The sequence below is a fragment of the Stenella coeruleoalba genome, assembly GCF_951394435.1.
Source record: "Stenella coeruleoalba genome assembly, chromosome: 1".
NCBI classification, from domain to species: Eukaryota; Metazoa; Chordata; class Mammalia; order Artiodactyla; family Delphinidae; genus Stenella; species Stenella coeruleoalba.
Window position 1 is genome coordinate 126,075,815 of NC_137169.1, and position 25,699 is coordinate 126,101,513.

Sequence of the window (25,699 nt, forward strand, 5' to 3'; positions counted from 1 at the left end):
CCCACCGTCATGCCCTGTCTAAGCCGCTGGGCTGCTGACTCTCCTACGTCCTTTCTTGCTTCCTCCTGACCCATTTCCCACCTACAGCCAGAGCAACATTTCCTATAATGAAATTCGATGAAGACACTCCATTGCCTAAAATCCTAAGAGTTCCTATCCCAAACAGGAGAAAATCCAAGCCCTACGTGGGCTGCACGTTGCCAACTCTTTGACTTACGCACTTTGGCCTTCTCCATGTTTCTTGAAAATACCAAGCTGGTTTCCACCTCAGGGCTTTTGCACTTGCTGTTCCTGTGCCTGGACGGCTACATCTCTAGATTTAGCAAGGCTGGTTCTTTCCTGCTGTTTAGGTTTCAGTTCAAGCGTCCGCCCTTCACGTCTGTCTTCTCTGCAGCCCTCTAACCGCTCCCTCTCTTCCTATCTACGCTCCTCGCTCATTTATTCTAACTGTTCACAGGCTCTTTCTAGGCAGTTTATCATCTGCTTCCCTCCCACTACAAAGCGAGTGTCCATAAAAACGGTACCCAGCTGGTCTTGTTCACAAGAGCATCCTCTGGTTTAGAGGAGGGCTTGGCACTTAGTGGGTATTTAATTAACATGTATTGAATGAATAAATGAACGAATGATTCGAACAAATAATTTGAAAAGCTGGTATGTGATAGCTCTAGATCCCCCGGGCTAGATAGCACCCTCCCCCCAATAACGCGAATATAAACTGATTTGGTGCCACTAAATCGATGACTATGAAATAAACAGCAATAGATAAGTGTAAGGTTAGAAAGAAAAACCCTTCTGGTCAAAACACATGTTATACTGAAGAAATTTTCAAATGTCACGTCTGTTTAAATTAAACATGAAACAAAGACCAAGACCTCAAATATATCCATGTCACCAATTAACTGGAATTTACCTAGAAGGAAAAGGTCTATTGGAAAGAATAGCAGAAATAAACTATACAGAAAAGAGATCAACTATATGCCTTCTTTACAACAACAACAAGGTTTTAAGTGATACATAAAAAGAAATCATTGGAATGTATTTCAGCTAAATGCTGGGAAACGAGGGAAAACCACACCAAAGCTGAACTCAAAAAAGAAAACAGGGCTTCCCTGGTGGCGCAGTGGTTAAGAATCCGCCTGCCAATGCAGGGGACATGGGTTTGATCCCTGGTCCCGGAAGATCCCACATGCCGCGGAGCAACTAAGCCCGAGCGCCACACCTACTGAGCCTGTGCTCTAGAGCCCGCGAGCCACAACTACTGAGCCCGTGTGCCACAACTACTGAAGCCCCCGCACCTAGAGCCGGTGCTCCGCAAGAAGACACCGCAGTGAAAAGCCTGTGCACCGCAACTAGAGAAAGCCCATGCGCAGCAACAAAGACCCAGCGCAGCCAAAAATAAATAAATAAAACAAAAAAGGAAACAGTAGGCATATATGTCCAACAGTCACTGTGGTACATTTCCAATCCCTCTGGGTCATCCCTTCTCAACTTCCCATGGTAGCTTCCCTTTGCCTTGAATAAAATCCTTACTTAAGAGCCCACGTGAGTGACCTTGGTCCCCTGTCCAGCCACCTCCCACGTACATGCTCACCTTCCCACTGCAGGAATTATGCACTGGTCCCCAAAGTACAGTGCACAGGCCTTACGTTTTTGCACCAGCCGTTCTCTGCTGGGGATGCCTCCCTGACTCCCCTCACTTCTAGCTGCTCATCTGGTTGGCATCTCCCCTCATCCTCCAAGACTTCCCCCTCCCCTGCCCCAGGCTGGGTAGGCGCCCCCCAAGAGCTTACCCTACTTTCTGGACACACCTCAATCTCTCAGTTTTCGTCATTATTGGACTACTGCCATGTTTCTCAGAGGTCGGCTTGCTGTCTATGAGAAGTCAATCGTCTTTTCCAGTTCCAGTACATTTCGCACATCAGTGGAAGCACAGTCAGCTGCACAAGCTCTCAGAGTCAGGGTTGGCTGTGGTGTTTGGTGCTGCATTGACTTTAATTGAGAAAAGTGCCCAGGAGGATGTAACTTGTGTCCGGCCAGGCCCACTTGTCTCGTCTGCCATAATGTAGCAAGGGGACCGACACACAGTAGGAACTCATTGCAGGTTTGATGAACGAGGGGGTGAACAAGTGAATTCATAAATGAATAAAAGCTGAAATCTGTCCTGATCCTAGGTCACAACTCATCATTTATGCCAGAAGTGTTTTACAGGTAGCTTGAGAGTGGGATTCAACCCTAAACAAAAAAAAATGCTACGTCCTGGTGAGTGAAATGCAGGTGTAATACGTTTTGATTCTTTTCAAAAGCCAACCCTCGGCTGGACCCCTCCGAATACATGACTGGAATGAAGTTATGTTTTCAAGATTGTGACATGTCATTGATAAAACCATAAAAGGAATTCTCAATGGTCAAATAAAACTCCTTTGAAAACATTCATAACCACAAACCCCAATACATGAATGCAAACTATTAATGCTTTTAAAGCAAGTTAGACCCCACAAAAGTGAGGGCTACCGTTTGTACTGCAAATATCCGGCATGATTTAAACCTAATATAAACAGTAATACTATCGTGTCCAAGCATCTTCCCTCCTTAATTTACTTGCCGCACAGATCCAGAGTTTTTTTTTTCTCCAAAACTGGAGCAAGAATCAATTAAAATGTATAATAATGTGTTAACTAGCTAATACAGCAATTAACATTAAGGGGCATTTCAAGCTCTGAGTTTTTAGCACCAGAACTGTTCTTTCTTCCCTCTGTAAGGTTCATAATTGAAGAGAGATGCCTTTCATCAGCTCCACGAGTTACATTTCCCGCTTTGATAACTGTACAAGGAAAATGTAAGGTACTTCAAGCTCCCCAATTATATTTGATTAGCTAGTCAAAATAATATAACAGCTTTCATCACCCGAAGGAAAACTTTTGAAGAATTCTGTTGCCAACACTTCTGCACAAACACTAATCTATATCGTTATTTTACAAGGGGAAATGTAATATTTAGTAGGTTTTTTTTTTTTTTTTAATTAGGCAATAAGCCAAGCCTCTTATCCATCACGACTACAGATCCAAAAAGCACAACCATGCTGCTGGGATGTGTGTGGTAAAGGAGGATTTGTGGTGATGTTAGACGAGGCAAGATACAGTGGTCAAAATAAAACAGGTCTTAGAATGAGCCAACATTTCAGGGAACACATCTGAAAACAGGATATGTACTCAAAACTCTGTGATATATACACACAAGATCTGCCCGGGGGAACCACGTGGGACCCAAAACCTATCCACGTGGGACCCAAAACCTACATGTGAGTGGAATTATTTTTTACCAAATGAATGTGAGTGTGTCTGTATCAATCACGTCAGGAACACTGCTTAAGAAGACACTGAAATCCTGAGAATCTTCCGATTACCAATCAGCAATTTGACGTCGCTTCAAAGTGAAGACAGAATGTTATCTCTGCTGCCTTACCCCCATCCCTCCTAACCCGTCCTCCTCCACACCTTGGGTGTATCCATTCAACACGGATCTGGTACCTTCTGTGTTTCATCCCCCCCTAAAAAATATGTTTTTAATTTAAATGAAATAATTATCCTGCTCTCACAGGTAAAGTATTCTGTAAACAGGGTATTTAGAAATGTGATAGTCAATTCACCGGAGGTGGTCCCGCCGTAGACTTCAAAACTCAGCTCTGTGAGCCACTGGATGAAAGGCCAGCTATCTCCGCGCTCCCCAAATGAAAGACAAGAGGCACCCATCTGGGGTTACCTTCTGCCTTTGCAACGCTCTTATTGTGCGATAAAACACAGACTTTAGACCTACTGGCCAACGAGTCCACTTGTCATGTAAAGAAAAAGCATTCTTACGGAATTAGAAGTCGGATCAAGGTTGGTTGTAAAGTTAATCCCAAATGTTGTGTAATCCTGGTGACAATTCTAAATATTCGAGCTGACGTGGTGTTCTTTTAGTTTCTGGAGAGAAATGAACAGCAGCACGGCCCAGAGGTCCTGCGCACTTCAGATCTGTGCAATTTCACCTCCAAGTGTTTGGCTGTCCCTTCAGAGGACGCTGTATGTGAAGAACTCATACACTTGGTCCTGGGAGGTCGGAAACATGGCATTTGAAAATGATTTCCAGGGAGGAAGTTCAAAGGGAGGGACGCCTTGGCACCTTTGTGGGACTGTGTGGAGACGTCGCTACACAACGTACAAAGGTAGCGGGGCCTTGCCACGCACCGCTGCTGAGAAACAAGGAGAATTTCGAAGCTTTGCACGGGCGTTACAGGGTACCCCCAACAGAAGACCCCGCTGCGTGGGGTCCCCTCACCCAGAGACAGGGCCACATAGACGTTCCATCTACGTGGAACGTCCTTGAATGCAGCCCACTCCTAGGGTCTATGTACTCAACTGTTTCCCATCCTCAGACCTACGGGGCTCGGGTGCTCTCCTGGTCCACCACATTCCACCTGCAGGGAAAAACGCAGATGCAGCCGAGGACAGGGGTCCCAGGGACCACGATGCTGTACAAAGCAATGCCTGCAGGTGCCTCTAGGAAGCTGAGGCATCCCGAGGGAAGGAGGAGAAGCCATGTGAGTGAGAAGAGAAAGGGAGTCTGGGCAGATTGAAAAGGAGAGATGGAGGTGAAGGAAAGTGGAGAAAATCAGGAAAATGATACAGAAGGTCCGAGTGTCTCCAGAGAAGCTGGCTGGGGACCCATGAACAGGCGGCCTGAGCTTCGCCTGGTGCACGGAAAAGGCAGAAGTGCAGAGAGAATTAGGTTTTAAGCATCACACATTTAAGAAAGACCCAGCTGCTGGCAGAGGTGATGCCGTGTACGTCTCTGTTCTCGAGTGTGGGTGGTATTCTTGGGTTAGACATTAATGTCTTTAACGTGAACAATAGCACAAATGCCCAATTTCCATGCAGCCATTCTGCAAATGGATGTGGAGCCCTCAAAGACTTGTATGATCGACTTCCCAAGTCGAAGAATAAGTAGGAATACAGTCATCCTTCACTTACCCAGGAAAATAGGAAAACCTGTTTTACCTCACAGGTTCAGAGGGCAAAGTCCTTCAAATTGTGTTAAGGAGTGTCACACACGAGTCATGTTCTCGGCTTTGTCACCCATAACCTGACTCTGTATAACAGCAGACACCGTGGGCAGACAGGGTCCTGGGGCTCAGGGACTCAGGGAGCTCTCCCTCCCCCACACTGAGGAATGAACGTCTCGGACTTTCTGTAAGATCTGTGAGCAGTTCGTGTGCTCTGCTGGGCAGACACAGGTCTTGGAGTGAGCAGGGACCCTCGTTGTTCTCAGCAAACAAGTGTGTACCTGCTTCTAGGCAGACAGACTGATGCACCTGCCTCTACTGATCACGCGGTAGGAAGCGGTGCTGGGCACTGGCGGTGGGGCGGCGGGGACAGCCTGCCCAGTGTCCCCAAGTCGAGAAGACCGCACCCCTGCTGCACCCGACGGCCTGGTTCTGAGGCCCCCCCAGTTACGGCCCCTTTTACGGATGAAGGTTTAGAAGCTCCAGAGTCTGCGACCAATGGCAAACTCATCTTCTCCAATGCAAACGGTTCCGGATTCCAGCCCTACAAGGTGGCCCTCCAATTAAAAAAAGAAAGAAAGAATTTACATGTTCTTGGGCCAATTTAAGAAACTGCTCTCTGTAGTTTAAGAGTCATAGAGGTCATTTAAGACCTATTGTAAAGCGGTATTGAGATGGGCGTAGTTTACAAAAGACCGCCATATACATTTTTTGTTTCGATGACATTGTTACCACTTATTAGCCATGGGACTTGGGGCAAATCGGTGAAAATCTTTAGGTCTTGGTAGCCTACTCTGTACACTGGGAGCAAACATGCCCGTTGCCCAGGGATTAATTAGTATTAAGTGAGATACAGTACTGGGAAAGCACTTAACAACGGTCTGACTCACAGTAAAAACTCAATAAATGGCGGGTATTATTCTCACCTATTATCCAAACTCTGCAGTCGAGGAAAAATGGAAGTATTTTCTGTTAACCTTGAGTCTTCCCTAAACCCTCGCCTATTAATGGAGCTCCAACCTCCGGGGCAGGTTACCTGCTGAGGTGTTTTTTCCCCACGTCTTTGTCTCTTTCTCCATCTTTCTCATTCCAGATCCCCACCCATCCCCCAACCGATTCAAGTGCCTCGGTTAATTTTGCTGGTACTAACAGATTATTTGACTAAAAAACTTGGTTGTTTAAAAACCAAGTTAGCTTTTTTTTTTTTAATTGAGCTGCATGAGGGACTTATAAATTTTGGAGATTAATCCTTTCTCTGTTGTTTCTTTGCAAATATTTTCTCCCATTCTGAGGGTTGTCTTTTGGTCTTGCTTATGGTTTCCTTTGCTGTGCAAAAGCTTTGAAGTTTCATTAGGTCCCATTTGTTTATTTTTGTTTTTATTTCCATTTCTCTAGGAGGTGGCAAATATCATATGCTAACACATATATATGGAATTTAAGAAAAAAAAATGTCATGAAGAACCTAGGGGTAAGAGAGGAATAAAGACACAGACCTACTAGAGAATGGACTTGAGGACATGGGGAGGGGGAAGGGTAAGCTGTGACAAAGCGAGAGAGAGGCATGGACATATATACACTACCAAACGTAAGGTAGCTAGCTAGTGGGAAGCAGCCGCATAGCACAGGGAGATCAGCTCGGTGCTTTGTGACCACCTAGAGGGGTGGGATAGGGAGGGTGGGAGGGAGGGAGACGCAAGAGGGAAGAGATACGGGAACATATGTATATGTATAACTGATTCACTTTGTTATAAAGCAGAAACTAACGCATCATTGTAAAGCAATTATACTCCAATAAAGATGTAAAAAAAAAAATTAGGTCTTTAGAAGCATTTATTCTAATATGTAATTTTAAATGATTTTCTGTGCAGAATAGAGATTGACCGTAAGATTAATGGGTGAGCTAATAATAAATTGGAAAACCTTAATTTAAAGAAAGAAAAAAAAAAACCAAGTTAGCAAAAGTACAGTGAGGTAACACCTAACACCGGTCAGAATGGCCATCACTAAAAAGCCTACAATGATAAATGCCGGAGAGGGTGTGGAGAAAAGGGAGCCCTCCTGCACTGTTGGTGGGAATGTATATTGATACAGTCACTATGGAGAACAGTATGGAGGTTCCTTAAAGAACTAAAAATAGTTCACACATATGTGTATATATGGTGGAATACTACTCAGCCATAAAAAAGAATGAAATAATACCTTTGCAGCAACATGGATGGACCTAGAGATTATCATACTAAGTGGAGTGAATCAGACAGAGAAAGACAAATGCCATATGATATCACTTATCTGTGGAATCTAAAATATGACACAAATGAACTTATCTATGAAACAGAAACAGACTCACAGACATAGAGAACAGACTTGTGGTTGCCAAGGGGGAGGGGTTTGGGGGAAGGGTGGATTTGGAGTTTGGGATCAGCAGATGTAAACTATTATATATAGAATGGATAAACAACAAGGTCCTACTGTATAGCACAGGGAACTATAGTCAATATCCTGTGATAAACCATAATGGAAAAGAATATGAAAGTGAATATATATAACTGAGTCACTTTGCTGTACAGCAGAAATGAACACATTGTAAATCAACTATACTTGAATCAAATAAATTTTAAAAAATTAAAAAATGAAAACCTAGTTAACAAACTTTTATTAATCAATTAACTCCGTGTCTCTTCGGGCCCATAAGGGAGGGATGGACGTGTCCTCTGGAAGGACCACGTTATGTGACAGCAGTGGTCCAGGGCTTTCCCTCTCCCTCTCTAAGACCAAAGGAGACCTTGTCCTGTCCTCATTTCCCGGAGCTGCCCTAAGGAGGGGACCAGAAAAGGGCCTGAGGCACCCAGTCCTAGAGCAGGCAAAGAGTGAGCACCCAGTAAAAGGGACCTCTCTTCCCTTCACCACCTGACCTTGAGCAGAGCAAGGAAGATGCCCATTTTCTTCCTACCCTCATTGTTCATTTCAGATGCCTGACAATGGCCCAGCCAGTTAAACATGGGTTCCTTGGGTATGGCTGGCTATTCCCATGCTCCCCACGATGCTGGTAGATAACAAATAGATTAACAGGGGGCTTCCCTGGTGGCGCAGTGGTTAAGAATCCACCTGCCAATGCAGGGGACACAGGTTCAAGCCCTGGTCTGTGAAGATTCCACATGCCGCAGAGCAACTAAGCCCGTGCGCTACAGCTACTGAGCCTGCGCTCTAGAGCCTGCGAGCCACAACTACTGAGCCCGCGTGCCACAACTACTGAAGCCTGCACACCTAGAGCCCATGCTCTGCAACAAGAGAAGCCACCGCAATGTGAAGCCCGTGCACCGCAACGAAGAGTAGCCCCCGCTCGCCGCAACTAGAGAAAGCCCGCGTGCGGCAACGAAGACCCAACACAGTCAAAGATCAAAAGGAACAGGAAGCCTATCGAGCGTGTGAACAAGCAAACCCGGTATGAAGCCATCGTCATTGCTTCGACCAAATCTCCTGGCCTCCCAGGGAGGAAACGACTAGCGCCTGGCTACGCTGAAACCAAGCTTCGAGAAGTTAAGAGTCTAAACCGAGTCTGCAGTTTGCAGATGCATCCTCTCTACATAAAGCAAACGTAATACTTTAAAAAGGAACACAGAAGGTGGAGAAGCCACACCTCCGCAGTCAGGGGGCCGTTTCCACCAAAGAACAACACCTATAGCACAAGCAGGTATTGAGGGGACAGTGACCAAGAAGACTCTAAAGTCTTAAGAATGGATTTCTCCATCGGTAACCGACATGGGTGCAGTAAGACCCATGCCTGTACAAGCAAGGGAGGCTACAATCATATACATTCTCAGCACCATCAACCAGCCCAGAGGCTTCTGTGCCAGGTCTGCCTGGAGGGAATCACAGAAGCAGACGTCTGATGCCTGAAGAGCCCGAGTCATGGAATCAGAACATGGAATGTTCCCTCCAAATTCAAAGGCAGAAGAAAACTTCCCAGCCCCAGTGGAAGAAAAGCCAGTTTTCTCATCTCCTTGTAAACCTATGAAGGGTCGGTTTCTTTTCTTCGGATCTCTTTTTGATGAGTAGGTTGAATGGTCATAGATATTTTAATTTGCCTTCAGATAGAAACACTTCTCCCCTCTTGATGGGAAATCACTTCAATGCTCATCATTTGCTTCCAGGAAGAACTACTTTGCATCCAAAGAAATGAAAACACAGGTAAGTAAAGTGACAAACTATAAGTCTGGGTATGTGACCCTGAACCCCAAAGCTCAAGGGGAATCAAAGGGGAGCAGGACGGCGGGTGAATGGGGGAAAACATGATGCACGCACTGCCCCCAACACACACACACACACACACACACACACACACACACACACACACAAAAGAAGGGTTAAGCAAGTCCATTAAACATGGCTTAAAATTGGGGCAAATCCATAAAAAGGAATGAAATTGGGTCATTTGTAGGGATGTGGATGGACCTAGAGTCTGTCATCAGAGTGAAGTAAGTCAGAAAGAGAAAAACAAATATTGTATATTAACGCATATATGTGGAATCTAGAAAAATGGTACAGATGAACCTATTTGCAGGGCAGGAATAGAGATGCAGACGTAGAGAAGGGACATGTGGACACGGGGGTGGGGGGGAAGGGGAGGGTGGGACGAATTGGGAGATTAGGATTGACATAAATACACTACCATGTGTAAAATAGACAGCTAGTGGGAACCTGCTGTAGAGAACAGGGAGTTCAGCTCAGTGCTCTGTGATGACCTACATGGGTGGGACGGGGTGGGAGGGGGCGAGGTCCAAGAGGGAAGGGATATAGGTTTACATAGAGCTGATTCACTTCGTTGCACAGCAGAAACTAACACAACATTGCAAAGCAACTGTACTCCAATAAAAAAAAAAAAAAATTGGGGCAAATCCAGCGAAATCTCAAACCGCAGACCTACATGGGTTGGGAGAAGTGAACTAAGGCTTGGGAAAAGTGATCTAGGGTGTTAAAAATAAATAAATAAAACTCTGCTCAAAAAGCTTCCGCACCAGAGCAGAGAGAAAAGACTTGCTCCCGCCCCCAGTCTCCTCGCTTTCGAGAAAACTGGCTTCGGCTCGGCTGAATGCCTTTGGCACCAACTCCCTGAGCCTCTGAGCCCTATTTTCCACAGGAACACTAGTTATGTGTTTCACTCAGGATTAATTTAGAATTTTTTTTTTTATTCCTCCATGTATCAGAATCATTCACGGAGGGGAAGTTCTTCTATACCCATTCCCAGAATCCTCTGAAGACATCTGGTCTCATTAGAAGATCAAATAGATCCTCCAGATTCAATAGTTGTTCAACAAAGTGGGAATTATTTTCTCACTGCTCTTGTGTTTATGAGATACTCAAGACACAGATGAGAGAAAAATAATGGAAAGAAAAAAGCACAATCTTCTTGACTCACAAAGACAGTGCTTTCTATGATATGGCGGGGCGGGGGGGGGGGGGAAGGGGAGATTCTGGAATTCGCTCTTAATTTCCAAAAACACAAGGAAAAGTCAAAAGTATAGGCCACTGTAAGACAGATGGGGTTTAAAGATTTGAAGGGAGGGACTTCCCTGGTGACGCAGTGGTTAAGAATCCGCCTGCCAATACAGGGGACACGGGTTCGATCCCTGGTCCAGGAAGATCCCACATGCCACGGAGCAATTAAGCCCGTGAGCCACAACTACTGAGGCTGCGCTCTAGAGCCCGCGTGCCACAACTACTGAGGCTGCGCTCTAGAGCCCGCGTGCCACAACTACTGAAGCCCGCGCACCTAGAGCCCGTGCTCCGCAACAAGAGAAGCCATCGCAATGAGAAGCCCGGGCTCCGCAACGAAGAGCGGTCCCCGCTCGCCGCAACCAGAGAAAGCCCGCGTGCAGCAATGAAGACCCAACGCAACCAAAAAAAAGAAAAAAGGATTTGAAGGTATAGCGAATGTACGATACTACCCCCAAAATCTCGTCATACTTCAGTAATTCGTGGCCCATCTATCAACTGGTTGCAATCCTACATTCTCTTCTTTCCTATTTTTGCAAACATACATAAAAAGGAGCCCTTGCTGTTACACCCAGCATCAAGCAGGACCCGGGACATAACTTCCTTTAGCCATTTTCCTGCTGAGCAGAACTGCACGTGGTTGCCGCACCCGATTCTCCCCCAAGAAGGGCTGTGAGCAGAGGGAAAGGCACTCGGAGAGCTTTGGACACTCCTCCAGGGCTCAGAAGTGCCGGCTGGTAGATGCACTTCACTGAATGATGCCCCAGTGGCCTGCGAGAATTATAGTAGCTTTCTAAAGTGACTCACTCACTCCCAGGGGGTCGTCTGGGCTCAGAGAAAATCTATCTCCCTGATTATTTAGTGATTTAGGAATTGGGTGGTAGTGATGGACTTCTGATAACGTGGAGATTTGCTTTAGCTTCACTTGCAAAGGCGTGTATTTCTGGAGTCAAAGGTTACACGGCTTCTTTGTGTGTGTGCATTGGGGGGTGGGGGGCAGGACTGCGGAGAAGCACAGCTTCTTGGAAGCTGAATCTACCAGTCCCAGTTCTGCCCTTTGGTAGCTGTATAATCTGGTACAAGCCACAGGCCCCCTGCCTCAGCTTCTTCGTATGTAAATGGAAGGGGGAGAATCAAACGACCCCCACCGTCTCTTCCAGATCTGGAAAATCTGTGGTTTCTAGGCAAGGAGTATCATTGGACGCACAAGTGCTGTTTGGAAACCTACTAGTTTCAGGGTGTTAATTTCAGCTTTTCCATGCCATGATTATGGATAGAGACCAGGATTGTTCCTTCCTTACAGGTATAGAGAAAAACGAAACCGCTCACTTACATGTATCCTCTATCTGTTTCCCTGCTTGTCATCCAGCTCTGAAATTGCACGCTTTCTTTGAGTATATTGCTTTTTTTTTCCTCTTTTTTTGCTGTTCATGTGCTATGTCTCAAGATACGTGTTTGGGAGTTATACTTTCCTCTTTCCCGTTCCAATATTTTGAATGGGAACCAGAATATCTCTTTTTGCACCTTGTAACTAAGTAGAAAAACAAAACAACCCACCAAATTTCCTCTGGCCCTTCTGATCCCTTAAATAGTAAACAAATGGAATCTGTATTCCCTCTTCTTATGCACGGAGAGAGTCTAACTTGTCCTGGGAGAGTGTGCAAGGGGTCATTTGCAAAATTGCCTTATTATCCTATTACTCTCCGGGAGCAAATATGTGCCTTTTCATCTTGGGGTTGTAGAGGTATAAGCAATCTGATCTGCCCTATAAGTGTATCGCTTGATGGGTAATTTGCAGTGAAGTTAACAAGAAAAAGACAAATGTGTGAAGGGGAGCATTCATCTTCCCACACGATATTTTAAAATCACAAGTTAAAAAAAAAAAAAAAAATCACAAGTTTTGCAGGAAGGTAGGCAAGGACCGGGCTGCAGGTTTCGGGGATGTCTTGGAGGCCAGGCCGGGAGGGAGAGGTCTTGTCCAGGAGTCATTCTTAGTGGTGGCAGGTAGACAACGCCCAGCAGAAGGTCCATGACACCTTTCCAGGAGCAGCGTTTCTTGGACTGCTGGTCATGCCTCATTAGTGGGTCGTGAAATCAATTTAGTGGGTCATGACCAGAAATTTTTTAAAAGCATGAAATAAATTAGACTAAAGCAGAACAGAACAGAAAATATCAGAGTGCATGGCATGGACAAAATCATGTACTGTCTAGTGGAACTCTGGCTCAGTTGTACGCGTGTGTGCGTTGTGTGTGTGTGTGTGTGTGTGTGATGTGTTTGGTACACCAGGTTTCAGGGTAGAATATATTTCTTACTGCAGGTCTTAGTTCAGAAGTTTGAAACCCTCTGCCCTGGAGAAACACACGGCAACACACGTCTCCATGCTGGCTTCAAACGCCTTGGTCTGGTTTCCACAAAGTAAATTTATAAACAAAGGAAAAGGAATTCTTCTGAAGCAAATGGTCACCTCACAGCTCCATATTTAAATGACCCCTAAGTTATTCTGAAATTCGACTTCTCCTTCTCTGGAAAATACTTAAACAGAATCAGTGTAAGCCCAAGGCAAATGGTGAAGTGGGTCCAGTTTGTCTTTTTCTCCTGGGAGCACCTCCCACCCCTTACAGGTGTCACCCCCAGCGTTTATATCTGTTCCCTCTTTAAAGCATATTCTCATGAAAGACTGATAAATGCCTTAAACAACAGTATAAATGACTGATAGTGCTTTAATATGTCCCGTTCTCAAAAGTGTTTACATTTTAGCCAAATATGAACTCTCATGCCCTGGAAAGGAATCTCATACAATTTAATTGCAGGGAAAAGAAAAGAGAAATTTGGAGAGAGTTTTTTCCCAGCACTCTTAAAGTCCTACCTGGGGGGCTCTATATTCACTTGATAACCTTCCTTTCTTTTTTCACATGTAATTAATACACATGATTTCTTTCCCCACGCTTTTGTGAAACAAACTTCAACAGTCTTTTTTTTGAATAGATATTTATGAAATTGTCTTTTATCATAAAATCTGAGAGCAAATATTTTGTCTTATTCCCCTTTGCATCCATCTCACACCAACTAACCACCCGACAAATTTGAGGTCCTCAACTGGTAGCAGTTAATGACTATTATACAATTTTACTTTCTGCCACACATGTGGTAATATTGTTTTCCAATGTCAAACTAATCAGAGTACAAGTGCACGTTTTTTTCCTGAATATAAGAGTAATACCTCCACACACTTGTCATAAAACAATAAGAGCAATTTTAAAATAGCACCGATTTATTGAGTATATAATATAGGCTGGGTTCCCAGGACTAGAGGCTTTGCCCATATAGTCTCATTTATTACTCTAAAAACCTCAATACACGTATTGCTATTCCCATCATACCCTCCATCACCCCCCAAACACCACACCTACAACTTTACCTACAAGAAAACTAAGGCTCAGAGATTGAGGACCTGCCCACAAAGACAGTTACTAAGTAGCAAAGATCTAACGCAAACTGGTTTCCTCTGACCTGGAAGGCTGTGCTTTCCTCACTTGTACACTTCCTAACATTTCGGCTGTATGTAAAATTATCATTTTCATTTTCATTTTCCAATGTCTTACCTGTTCTCTTAAGGGACAAAGTCGTGAACCTAAGAGCACCAGGAAGCTTTGGTTTGGTTTGGTTTTTAATGATAAACAACGCCCTGACTATCCCAGGGTGGTTCCACACTCAGAGGGTTGGGCCTGACAGCTAACAGTGCATTCTGCTTGCCACCCCCCCCCCCCCCGCCCCACGAGTGATCCCCACCATTAGCTGTCAGTACGCGCGGCATAGAGGCCTAGAGGGTAGGGCTGGACCGGTCAGCATCCTAACAGCAGGCTGGGGGTAGCCTAGTAACTTACTCGGATCCACTCAGATTAATTTTTTTGTTGCAGATCACAGTGCCAGGTGAAGACGGCCACGGAAAGCGCCGTTTTCCGTTGGCACGTGGCTTCCACATTCCCCAGCCCATCCGCGCGCACACAACTTTAAACAGAAACCTTTAAATTAAAAGTCTGCTTTGTACTGTCCTTCTCTCAGAGATTTTTAAATCTCCTCCCAAAGTCCTAGGTGTCTGAAGTAGCCACAGGAAGAGGAAGAAATTGATTTTGTGACAGACAGACTAGAAATCAAACCCAGGATTCAGTTTTGTTTTCAACGCAGAGAACGAAATCACGGACCACCAAATACAGTTTGGTAGCTACTCTCAGATCCCAAACTTCCCTATAACTTTCCCATATTAATTCGGTCTTCAGTTTCAGGAAATAAAATAATTATGTAGTTAAACAGAGATCCTTAGACAAACAAGGGCTGTGTTTACAATGTACCAATCCATTAAAATCAACGACAGACATTGATTATGAGTAGCAAGGCCCAGCCAGGCAGGCTAGCACTTGCCATGGGCCCTTTCCCCAGCCGACAGCAGTAAACATCCTATTGGAATCTGCTCCGAAAACAAAGGCTCTACCGACCTAATGTCAAGGTAAACAGGTAGTAAATACCTACTTGCTAACTACTAACCAGTGGTACCACTTGCATTCTTTAGCGTCTAAACACAACTAAATGTTGGCCTTGTTTCCTTCTAACTTGGCACCATTATAACAGAGCTCTTTACTTGGTCATCTTTTAAAAGTTTACTAGGTTCTGTTTCACACTGGCTTCAGTTCTTTAGCCATAAACCATCTGAGGTTAAAGGGAGTAAGTAGAGACATTCTCCTTCTCAGAAAAGAAAAACCAACCAACTTTCCCCTATTTGACATGAAATGCCATGCCCCCAGATGAAGAGCTACAGAGAAGAAAAGCCCCATAAAGTTAAGTTGCAAATACTTCTGAAGTCAAGGTCGAAAACATCATCTTACAAAGAAGAAAAGTAAGGAGAACGTGTTTTCCGCACCAAGACCCTATGAAGCAGGGACACAGCCGGGTCTCCCAGAAGGGGCGCTCTAAGCTCCGCGGGCTGGCACGTACCTTGAGCTCCCGGAAGAAGACGCTACTCCGGGCCCACTCCACGATGGAGAAGAGGGTCTGATCTGCCATCTTGCACATGAGCCCGAACGTACTCAGCCTCTCGTGTTTGCTGCGGTTCGCCTGCTCCTGCTGCAAATAGGCCATGATCTTGGCCTGGACCTGGGGCTCATCGGGCTCACACCTCAGCAGTTCCAGGATCAGGTGGGGCATGCTGGCGGGGGAGCTGGTCTGGTAACTGTCCATGTAGGAGTAGCCCATGATGGACTCCGGGGAGCTGGTGTAGGGGTCTGGGTACTCAGACTTGATGGCCCGGCTGGGAAAGTGGCTGTAGGGCTGGTACCCTTGCAGGCTGCCGGGAGGTGGCATCGTCATGCTGATGGGGGACGTTACAAAGGGACTGCGGTCGTAGTCTGTAGGAGGCAAGGCAGCATGGTTCAGAGGTAGGCCTTTGGAGACAGAATGGATGTTCTGAATTGCAGAGGAGATGCTCAGCTCGGAGGGCATGGCTTGGATCACCTGAGACATGGCTTCTAGCTTAAGTCCATTGGCTCGGATGAGGGCTTTTTTCTGCTGCTTCAGGGCCCTGTCCCTCTTGTACATGGGCCCGAACTTATTCCTCCCTCCACGCATTCGGTCCGCCCTTACCGCTGTTGGGGTGGGGGAAGAAAAAAAGAAAGTAAGGGTAAAAATAAGATGTAAATTATTAGCATTCTCCAGATCTCCAGATAGTTAGAAAGGCTGAAAATGGACCGGAAGTGGTCTGTGTGTGGTTGTTTTCACTACAATAGCCCACCAAGATTCCAAAAAAAAGCCATGTCCTCTTTATTTATGAATTCTTTCCTCCAAGTGTGTTTGTCATCAAAAAAATATTTCAGGGGGCTTCCCCGGTGGCGCAGTGGTTGAGAATCCGCCTGCCGATGCAGGGGACACGGGTTCATGCCCCGGTCCGGGAAGATCCCACATGCCGCGGAGCGGCTGGGCCCGTGAGCCATGGCCGCTGAGCCTGCGCATCCGGAGCCCGTGCTCTGCAACGGGAGAGGCCACAACGGTGAGAGGCCCGTGTACCGCAAAAAAAAAATAATAATAATAAAAAATTTCAGATATGTAGGGGCATATTAACCCTTTGGTGACTGCAGAGATTTCCTAATTTTTGCTACACACAGGAGATGCTTCATGTTGCTAAAGAAGAGGCTCAGGTCCTATCGTGCCAGTGACACTGTGATTCTCTTTATGGAAACCCAAACTGCTAAAAGGGAAAAAAAAAAAAAAAATCAAAGGAGCCACTTCTGGATTAAATTGTGACTACTTTTCCTTAGAACATCTTCCTCTCTCAAAGTCTTTCGGTTAATTTGCTGCAAAAGTGTCAGGTACATGCTCTTCTTGGAAACTCATCCTCACCTGGACTTGACGGGCACCCATCAGGTAGCCACCAGTTATTGTTTTCCATTTAAGCAGAATTGGACATAATTAAAGCAAGTTCATTTCAGAAGCTGTCAAAACGGTCCACCGTCACGATGCTATGTGGCGTCTGGGGCCACGTCTAGTAATTTACTTACCGGGACTCTCCTAGCTCATGGTGGCCAGTGGCAATTAGATAGGACCCAGCAACCTCTGACAGCTTGTGACATGTTGAAATTGCTGGAGGTTAAGTTTTTGAGCTTTTTATCTTAGGATTAGTGTAGCATGAAAAATTTATTGTGAATGCTAGGTATCCAGAACACTGCACAAGATGATAAAGAGTTTTTCAACCGGATGATAATTTATTGAATGTTTAATTGTTTCACATCACTGTGAACAAAGCAGGAGCATGCGTTGCAAGTGACTTACTGTTAAGAAAACACACTTTTTAAGGTAAAGAAATGTAACCTTTTCCCTTTGTTAAAAAAAAGGAATCAAATGACATCATATGCAATCACAACATTTAATGTTTAACATTTTATCTTCTGAGTCTCATACTATAGTAAGCAGCTACCACATTGTTTTGCTGTTTGGAAAATAATACAGGGCTTGGTAATGAAGAAATTAACAAGAATCAGTTACTTCTTTTTCTCAGCCTCCTCTTAAAAGCAACACTGACTTAACAGTCCCCCTGATAACCCAAGTGGCTACTTCTATTGCTATCAGCAATTCAACGGACTTATCTGAAAATTTTTGAGTATTGCCATCAAGTCTGAGTACCACAACAGAAAAGCCCCAAACACGGCTAGTCTGTGCCTCATTGATCAAATAAAATGCACTCCTGTATCTGGCACACCTCAGGGATCTGTATCACTTCTTATTACTTTATTTACAATATATTTAATCTCTGGGAAGTCAGTAGGTCAGAGGCTGCAAAACAGCAACACACCGTAATAGTTCACGAACTACAAATTATTTACAGAAGTCATATATTAAACATTACTTCCTGCCAACCTGTACATCGTAAGTGCAGGTTCTACTTTTTCAACATAAAGTTTAACGTGGCTTTTGAGGAACCATTCTCTTGTTTTCGTCAAACCAATGCTACCAATGTAATGGTTCATTATTTTTCATGTTTCCTGCTTCTCAAAAAAATTTTTTTTACTTTGCAGACTCAGTCACCATCTTAAAAGAAAAAAAGAAACGTGCTTTCCCACACAATCAAAAATGATACTCTACCTGAGAAAATCTTTTTATAATTAAAGGCTTTAACTCTTGTTCAAGAATCATGAAACTAATAGTAACAATTATGACAAGCGTACCTATTTTAAAAGATTAAAATCAAACTTTTTTACTGGGGCATCCTGATTTGAAAACTTAAAGGATTTTACAAAATATTTTGGCAAATTATTTTTACCTGTTCTCAGCTGAATCATGTTAGTCTTGCTTTCATCTAACCTGACCTTTCATCTAACCTATGAAATGCATCTGCTCCTCAAACTAAGAAAAGAGGTGAGAAGGCGACACTCTGGTATTGGAATTTTTTTCCTAGTAAATTTCACCAGCATTTAAATGAGACTCGGACCATTCTGCTGACAAAACATCAAAAGATCTTATTGTCAATAGTGTTAAAAGACTAGGAAAATACTGTTACCATGTTATAAGTACAATGTTGTTTTAAATCCTATGTCCTTGGAGAGTTTTAACAGGCAGTGGTCTTTAGAAAAAACTTACCTTCTAGCTTCATTCCAACACTTAGACATTTTTGAAATCGACAGTAAGGACAGCGCTTTCTCTGTGTCTTGTCAATTTGGCAGTTCTGGTTTTCTATACACGTGTACCTTTTATTATTTTGGACTGTTCGCTTAAAAAAGCCCTATAAGAGAAAATAGTGAGATATATTATCAAGCTAACACCCGTCTCTTCCATTGTTTCATTTTAAGGAAATCACCAGTAAATCTTTTCATTGCCCCGTTGGAGCCCTTATGTGGTTCTGTGGTTTGTTTTACATTTTAACAAGATCAACCCTCCCAAACCAAGCTATGGTAGAGACTTTCCTGGCATCCAAGTTGTATTTCAAGAATCGCATCAAATCTTGGGGACCTTTAGCTACGTACCATCTTATCTCAACATTCAGGGAAAAATACATACATATGAACCAGTAATTTTTTGAAGAAAATCTGTTTTCCTATTAACCCTCATATTCCAGATAAGGCACTTATAGAGAGAGCGGCACTGTTTTTAAGTAGCCTGATACAATTTCAGTGGCAAACTACTGTATAATAGCAATGGAAAAATGGAATAGCAAAACACCTCAGATTTTTTACAAATGTCAGCACTAGATAGTTAAAAGCAAAAGGATTTAGAGAATAAAATGGGAAAATGTTCATAATTCCATTGGAATACATTCCAGTTGGGGAATTGTGTAAAGAAAAAGGTGAAACTCATGAGGGAAAAAAGCATATATAGCAGAGAGCTGAATTTTAGCAGAGTGTATGCCTTCCTTATATTTCACCCACAAGAATTAATCAAAAATAAAATTTGTAGCTTTGTAACATAATAACAGCTTGGATGGTATATTCTGTTTGTCCTACTAGCCACAAAGTGAAACCATCTTACTTTGTTATAAGGAAAGAAGGGATTTTCTTGGCAGTGGTTTAAGTAATTGTACTGAGTTTTCTACTTTTAAAAATGTTGAAAAATAGGGGGTATCAAATTTACTGGGAATATATAAAAAAGGTCTGAGATAAATCCTTAACGTACAGTTGACATTGTTAGTAATAATACAGTGCATCTTACATATTAAAATTTCTTGCCTTTAAATAGGTCATATAATATATTTATGAAAACTACTCTTATTATAAACTTAAGATCTGGTTTCTAATTCTTTATGATATAGATTTCAAAAAAATCTTAAAGGTTATTTTCGGAATAAATCAGGATGAAATCATGCAGTTGGGAATTTAGACTTTTCTATGTCTGTGGGTAAAAAATGTTTGGACGTGTAGCACAGAACACTCTGAAGTTAAAATGTATTGGGGAAATACTTTGTCATGTTCGCTCTCAAGAACAACGATGCTTTAAATATATATAAGTCAAGCAAAATCAATACTTTGGACCGTTAGAAATAGAAGTCTTTCTACAGCTCTATGACCTTCCTACCATAAACTATTTTAAAGCCATGAGACTGGCAAAGTTTTCTAAACAGCATAAATCTCTTTGCCTTTTGAATTAAATTGGACACATATTGCTAAGAATCATCTCACTAAGACTCACTCATTCCCTCTCTCATTTTTAATTGGGTCCAAAAAAGACAGCCTATATTTAGCTTTAAGAAGTAATCCAATGGTTTATTTTGGGTTTGAGCATTATATTCCTCAGATAGCAACGTAGAAGGCAAACCTTGCAGCTTTCACAGGTGAGGAGCCCATAATGGTACCCAGACACTTTATCTCCACAAACGGGACAGAGTTCCTCAAGATCTTCATCATAGGAGTAATTCACCATTTTAAACTGAGACACTGAAACAAGAGAAATGCATGCACACATCCAATTAATTTACTAGGTAGGTTTTAATCCTGCAATAAAAACCATTTTGGTGACTGGTGGGCAAACATCACCAGGTAAAATAGAAAATAAAAATGTTTTACCCAGATGTACTGCAGAGAGCTATTTCCATACAGTGGAAGTAAAACATCTTTTGGCATGCGCTTTGCATTATTTTAATTTAAAAATAATTCTAATATCTTGCGTTAAAAATTCTTAAGCTGACCACTGTTGAACATGAGTCCCCCTAACTCTGCAAAGCAACAGATCAGAATAGAAACACGAATTGCATAAAGTAACAACTTCGAATTTCTTTTAAACCTCCTTGAGGTTAAGTTCCAAAATGTCACCTTTGCCTAAGGGAGAGAAAGGAGCACACGGCATTATCCTCCCACTGGAATGAGTTTGCTTAAAGTCCACCGAACTATAAGGGTGTTTAGGGAAAGCAACACCAATATGCAAACACTTGGCGGGGGAACGGATGCCCCAGAAACCTTCTCAGCAGCCCCATTTTAACCACAGCCTGCTGCTCCCAGCGTTCAGATCTGTTAGATTAATCCAAACATTCAGTTACGTAGTGATAGGGCTTTCCCCTCCACACTTTTCAAAAATCTCCTGTAAAAATAAAAAGGCAAAAGGCAGGACGCCTGGACCAAAAAAAAAAAAAAAGAAAGAAAGAAGAAGAAAAAGAAGGAAGGGGAAAGATACACACGAGGGTTTGGTTTCGTCGCAAAGTACTGAAGTCATTTAATGAACTTCACATGTTTCCGATCATCACCGCAAAATATAAACACCTCGAGTTCGCCCTGTTAAACAGAAATCAGGCCGCGGCTCTGAGCGGCTCCCTGCAGGGATCGGGTAACCGGCCTTCCTTCCGACGCAGCACCGCGAAGGCGTCTTCACAGCTCCAAGATGGATAAACCGCATAGCGGAGGCAGTGGCCAGGAGACCCCAGATAATACCTGATCCGGTCCCTCCCGGAGACTCGGTCCTCGCCGATCGAGCCTCGCAGCGCGCGCCGCAGGGGACGTATGGCGAGGGCAGGTCCGCGCAGCCCGGCCGCCGCCCGCAGCCTCCCGGCACCTCCGGTGAAACCCCGGGCGCATTCGCCTCTCGCCCCTTGCTCAACTTTCGGCTACACACAGGCGCACAAACGCCCCAGTCAAGTTTGTTTTAAGTTAATCAGTGGCATTTGCAGGGGGCGGGGCGGGGCGGGAGGGGGTGGATGGGGAACCGAGGGCCGGGCAGAAGCTTCCTCTGATTTGTTTACCAAATAGGAAAGGGAGAAATAGCCCCCAGCCCACCCCCAAAGTACTCGGCCGCTCTATCACCATAGTGGCCTCCTTGCCAATGATTACTGATTTTTTTTTTTCTCTTTAAAATAAAGTTCTATTTTCTTTACGGATCCTAGGGGCCTCCGGAAAGGGCCGTCGGGGTGAGGGTCCTTGCAGCGCTTCTCGGCTGAGCCGCGACCGGCAGAGTGGGGCCGGCTCTCTCCCAGGGACTCAGAGCCCTGGGCTGGGGAATAAACCTAGGTGAGTTAGCCAGAGTTTGGGCGGGTGGGGGCGGGGGGGGGGGCTGTCCCGGGAAGAGATGTTCCAGCCGAGGTAGACGTGTGGGCTCCGAGAAACAGAAATAAAGAGAAGCAGAGCGCAGTCCTCCCGGCGGTGCCCTGAGCGGGCCGCGCTCGCTTTTGGGGAACCTGGGGGTTTGGCCGAGGCTGAGAGTTCCAGAAGTTTGTTAATAGCCCCATCCCTCCTAAAGCTCGTGACTATTGTCTTGAGGCACGTTTTAGGGACGGAAAAAGGTGTGCTTTACCAAGTGTGTTCTCTTCTCCCTCCCCCTTTCCCCAACAAAGTAAACTTTAACTTCGCCTCTGAGAGGCTCGGAGAGGTAACCGTTTCCAGGGGACCCAGTGCGCGCCTCGGGGATCCGACACCCAAAAGACCGGGGCTGGGGGTGGGACCCTCTTGGAAAATTCAAAGGCAGAGGCCGTGTGGGGAGACCGACGGTGCGGTGCGAGACCGGGGCACCTTTCAGAGGCGCCCAGGTGCTGTTAACCCAAGATAGCGTTTGGAGCACGGAGTGCATCCGAGCAAATAAGTCCCGGTCTTGAGAAAGGAGAGGGAGCGGTGGGGCCTTGGACAGCGAAGGCCTCAGAAGCACGCGGACAAGTTCCCCGAACTGTCCCGGGACCCGGTAGCGGGTCCTCTTTCTGCCCCCCGGCCCCCCGCCCCGCGGGTCGGACGGCAGTGCGTCCCCGGCCGAGACCAAAGCGAGCCCGGTCCTGGGGTGCCTGTCCGCCGGGGCTCCCCTCCGGCGGCAGGCCGCGTGGCCTGGATGGAGGAAGCCTCGCCCGGGCGCTGCCCACCCGCTTTCGACCCCGAGGCTAAGCCAGCGACCGGAGGCTTCCCGGAGCCCTAGGCACCAGGGAAAGCCAGCTTTCTGCTCTGGGGCAGTAGGTCGGGTCGAGAACGCCCCTCTCGAATTCTACAAAGAAAATATTACAATGGCATCTCCCTCCCACCTGCCCCCAAACCCTGATTCTTGCCTCCCCGGCTTCCTGTTCCAGCTTCTCCCTCCGCTGCTTTTCCGGAGTCACCCAGAAACGCGCGCGGTAAGGAGAAGCAGAAACTTCCCCTTGACCCAAAAATCTCGCCGGCCCCAAGGACGCCCAAAGGATAGTCCTTCGCGGCAGCTGGCGGCGGAGGGTCTCGGAGGCAGCTCCCCGGCGCCGCTTCCCCCGACCCCCCTTCGCGGAATCCCAGGTGCCAGAGGGAAAGCCTCTTTGGGCCAACCGGGTCCCCTCGGCAGCCAACCTACAAGTTGGACTCTAGGGCCTTGGGCCCAGGGGACGTCCACGGCCCTCCCTGGAGGCTGAGCGAGACCCCAGGATCCGCGACTGGTATCCGACCCCACCAGCAGGACGCACGCCTTCCCGCCGCCCCGTCTTCTCAAAGCAGCGGGGCGACTTCAGGCCCCGGGCCCAGCGCCGCCTCTCCCGCACAGCCGCGTGCACCAGCCCTGAACTCTGCTCTCAACGCCTCCCCGGCCCTTTCAAGTTCGTTCAAGGGGATGGCAGGAAGCGTTCCGGGATCACAGGCCCGCCGGCCCGCACATCCTGCGCGCTGGCAGGGGCGAGGATGGAAGGGCACCGGTGACTCTTCCTAGCATTGTTCCCTCCCCGGCCCCGAGCAACTGCGCTAAACTTCTGAAGGGCTCAATACGGCCAGATCTAGAGTCGCTTATTTTGGAATGCGGCGAAAATACAGCCTACGGGATTTGCTTTTTTTTTTTTTTTTTTTTTTGCTGTTGTTATTAGCAATCAAAAGCTGGGAAACGAAAAAGGACTTCCAGTTTCCCAGGTCTCAGACAGAAGAGCTTGAGGCTAAACCGCCGCCCCCGCCCAACACTCACTCCGCAGCGCCCGACCAGAGGACGGGCTGGGAATAACTGGTTCTCTCCAGTTCTGCCTGCAGTTTTATGAAGTTGTTCAAATACGAGCCGGCTCCCTGGGTGCGCCTGGGCTGTGGGGCGCCCGTGCGTCCTAACACCGCTAAGCCCGCTCTCCCCGAGGCTCCATCTCTCCCTGCAGTTGACTTTCCCAGGCAGTGTTCTTCCACCGCTGAAGAGCACTGGTTCAAGTTCCCGCCGATTCCAACGACTGGGAACCTGCTCGGGTTTCCCGCGAGACATTCCGTTCCTTAGAATGATCTTTAGAATAATAAGATCTTTGGCCTGAAGCTGACCCGCTCTTGTAGCCAGAGCTCGAAGCCTCTCTTTTCTTAATTAGAAGTGGCCAATTAGGCATTGCTTGGAAAATCCCCGCCCCGCATTGTTCAAGAGCCATAAACTTTTATGCCTGCCCCTGGGGAAGGGGCCCGACGCCCGCGCGCAGCCCCGCAGCCCCGCAGCCCCGCGGCGACCAGCGCTCGGCGGCCACACAAGCGCCCGCGCGGGGCAGGCGGCTGCAGCCCGCGGGGCGAGCCCGGGGCGCTGGAGCCGCGGGAGCCAAGCGCCGCGAGCGCCTCCTTACCTTGCATGTTTTCCGGCATCTGCCCCTGTTCCCCATGCGACCGAGCCAGTCCCAGAGCTTCCGTCTCCACTTTGGGCAGCATGACAAGGCGGCCGCGGGCGGGGTAGAGGGTCCGTGCCGGTCCGGAAGCCCAGCACCTGGACGCCGGCAGCACAGCTTCAACTCCACCGGGAAGAAGGAGGGGGCGACCGGGTGGCTGCTTCCTCGCCCGCCGTCAGGAGCGCGCCTCCGCCGCTTCCGGGGCTGCCGTCAGGACCCCCGAGCCCCGTCCAGGCTCGCGACTCCGGAGCCGCCCCGGAACCGCGAGGAGGAGGCAGCAGGCTGCAGGCTTAGACCGCGTCCGGGCGCCCCGGTCCGGCTCGGCAAGGGCGCAGCTGCCCGGGGCGCGAACGCGCGTACGGCCGAGCTCCGGACGCGCAGCGGAGGCGGCGGCCGACCTGCTGCCGCCGCGGCGGTGCCACTGCTCCCGGACGGCTCGGCTCTGGCAACCCGCACCCCGCCCTCCGCCGCCCAGCGCTCCGGATCCGCAGGGTCTCTCGCGCGCGCTTTCTCTGGCCTCACTCTCCTCTCCCTCCTCGCCTTTCCTCTCCTCTCCGCCCCTTCCCCGTCTCTGCTTCCCTCCCGCTCGCTGTCAGGCTTGGAGTTAGGAAGTTCCAGCCTCCCTCTGTCGCTTCGTCTACTCCTCTCCAGCCCGGGGAGGCGAGGCTGGGAAGGACAAGGGGAGGAAGAGGAGGAGAAGGGAGGCGAGTAGGGCTGGGTAGGGGCAAGAGGGGATGAGGGGTGATGACAGTGAATGGGGACGCGGGCTCCGGACTCGGGTCGGACACCAGGCGCCAGCCAATGAGGACGAGGCGCAGGCTCCAGTCCCCTCGCCTGCCCCAACCTCTTCACCCCGCCTCGCCCCCTCCTACCCCACCCAGGCCCGGGGCGGGGGATGCGCACGCGGCGGGTCTTAACAGCGGGTGAGAGGCGACCTCTGTCTGAGCGCGGCGGCCAAGGAGAAGCTCGGGCGGAGATGTCCGCGCGCAGAGGGGAAGCCAGAGGGACGCGAGTGGGAGTTGGGGGTGAGGGGGCGCCCCCCGTGTGCGCCGGGTGAGGGGCTGCAGGAGGACTTAAACACATTTAAACAACCCAGAAATGAAAAGAAGAGCTGGCCTGCTCTCGAGGGTCTCCCGGCCTCGTTCCCCTCGGCACT

The 25,699-nt window shown here is 47.1% G+C and overlaps 1 protein-coding gene across 2 annotated transcripts in view; it reads right to left on the bottom strand.

The window, feature by feature from the left end:
- The window catches only part of NR5A2 (nuclear receptor subfamily 5 group A member 2), a 117,346-nt gene extending 92,009 nt beyond the window's left edge, over window positions 1-25,337 (bottom strand). The window contains exons 1-4 of one of the 2 annotated variants that reach the window (XM_079918134.1): window positions 24,505-25,337; window positions 20,325-20,443; window positions 18,657-18,798; window positions 15,525-16,171 (exon numbers count right to left, since the gene is read on the bottom strand). In XM_079918134.1, coding sequence (XP_079774260.1) covers window positions 15,525-16,171; window positions 18,657-18,798; window positions 20,325-20,443; window positions 24,505-24,586 — 990 coding nt within the window. In that variant the 5' untranslated portion in view covers window positions 24,587-25,337. Of the gene's footprint in view, window positions 1-15,524; window positions 16,172-18,656; window positions 18,799-20,324; window positions 20,444-21,430; window positions 21,598-24,504 lie in introns of those variants that run through there. The other variant, XM_079918135.1, reaches the window with a different exon arrangement.
- Window positions 25,338-25,699: the final 362 nt, after the last annotated feature.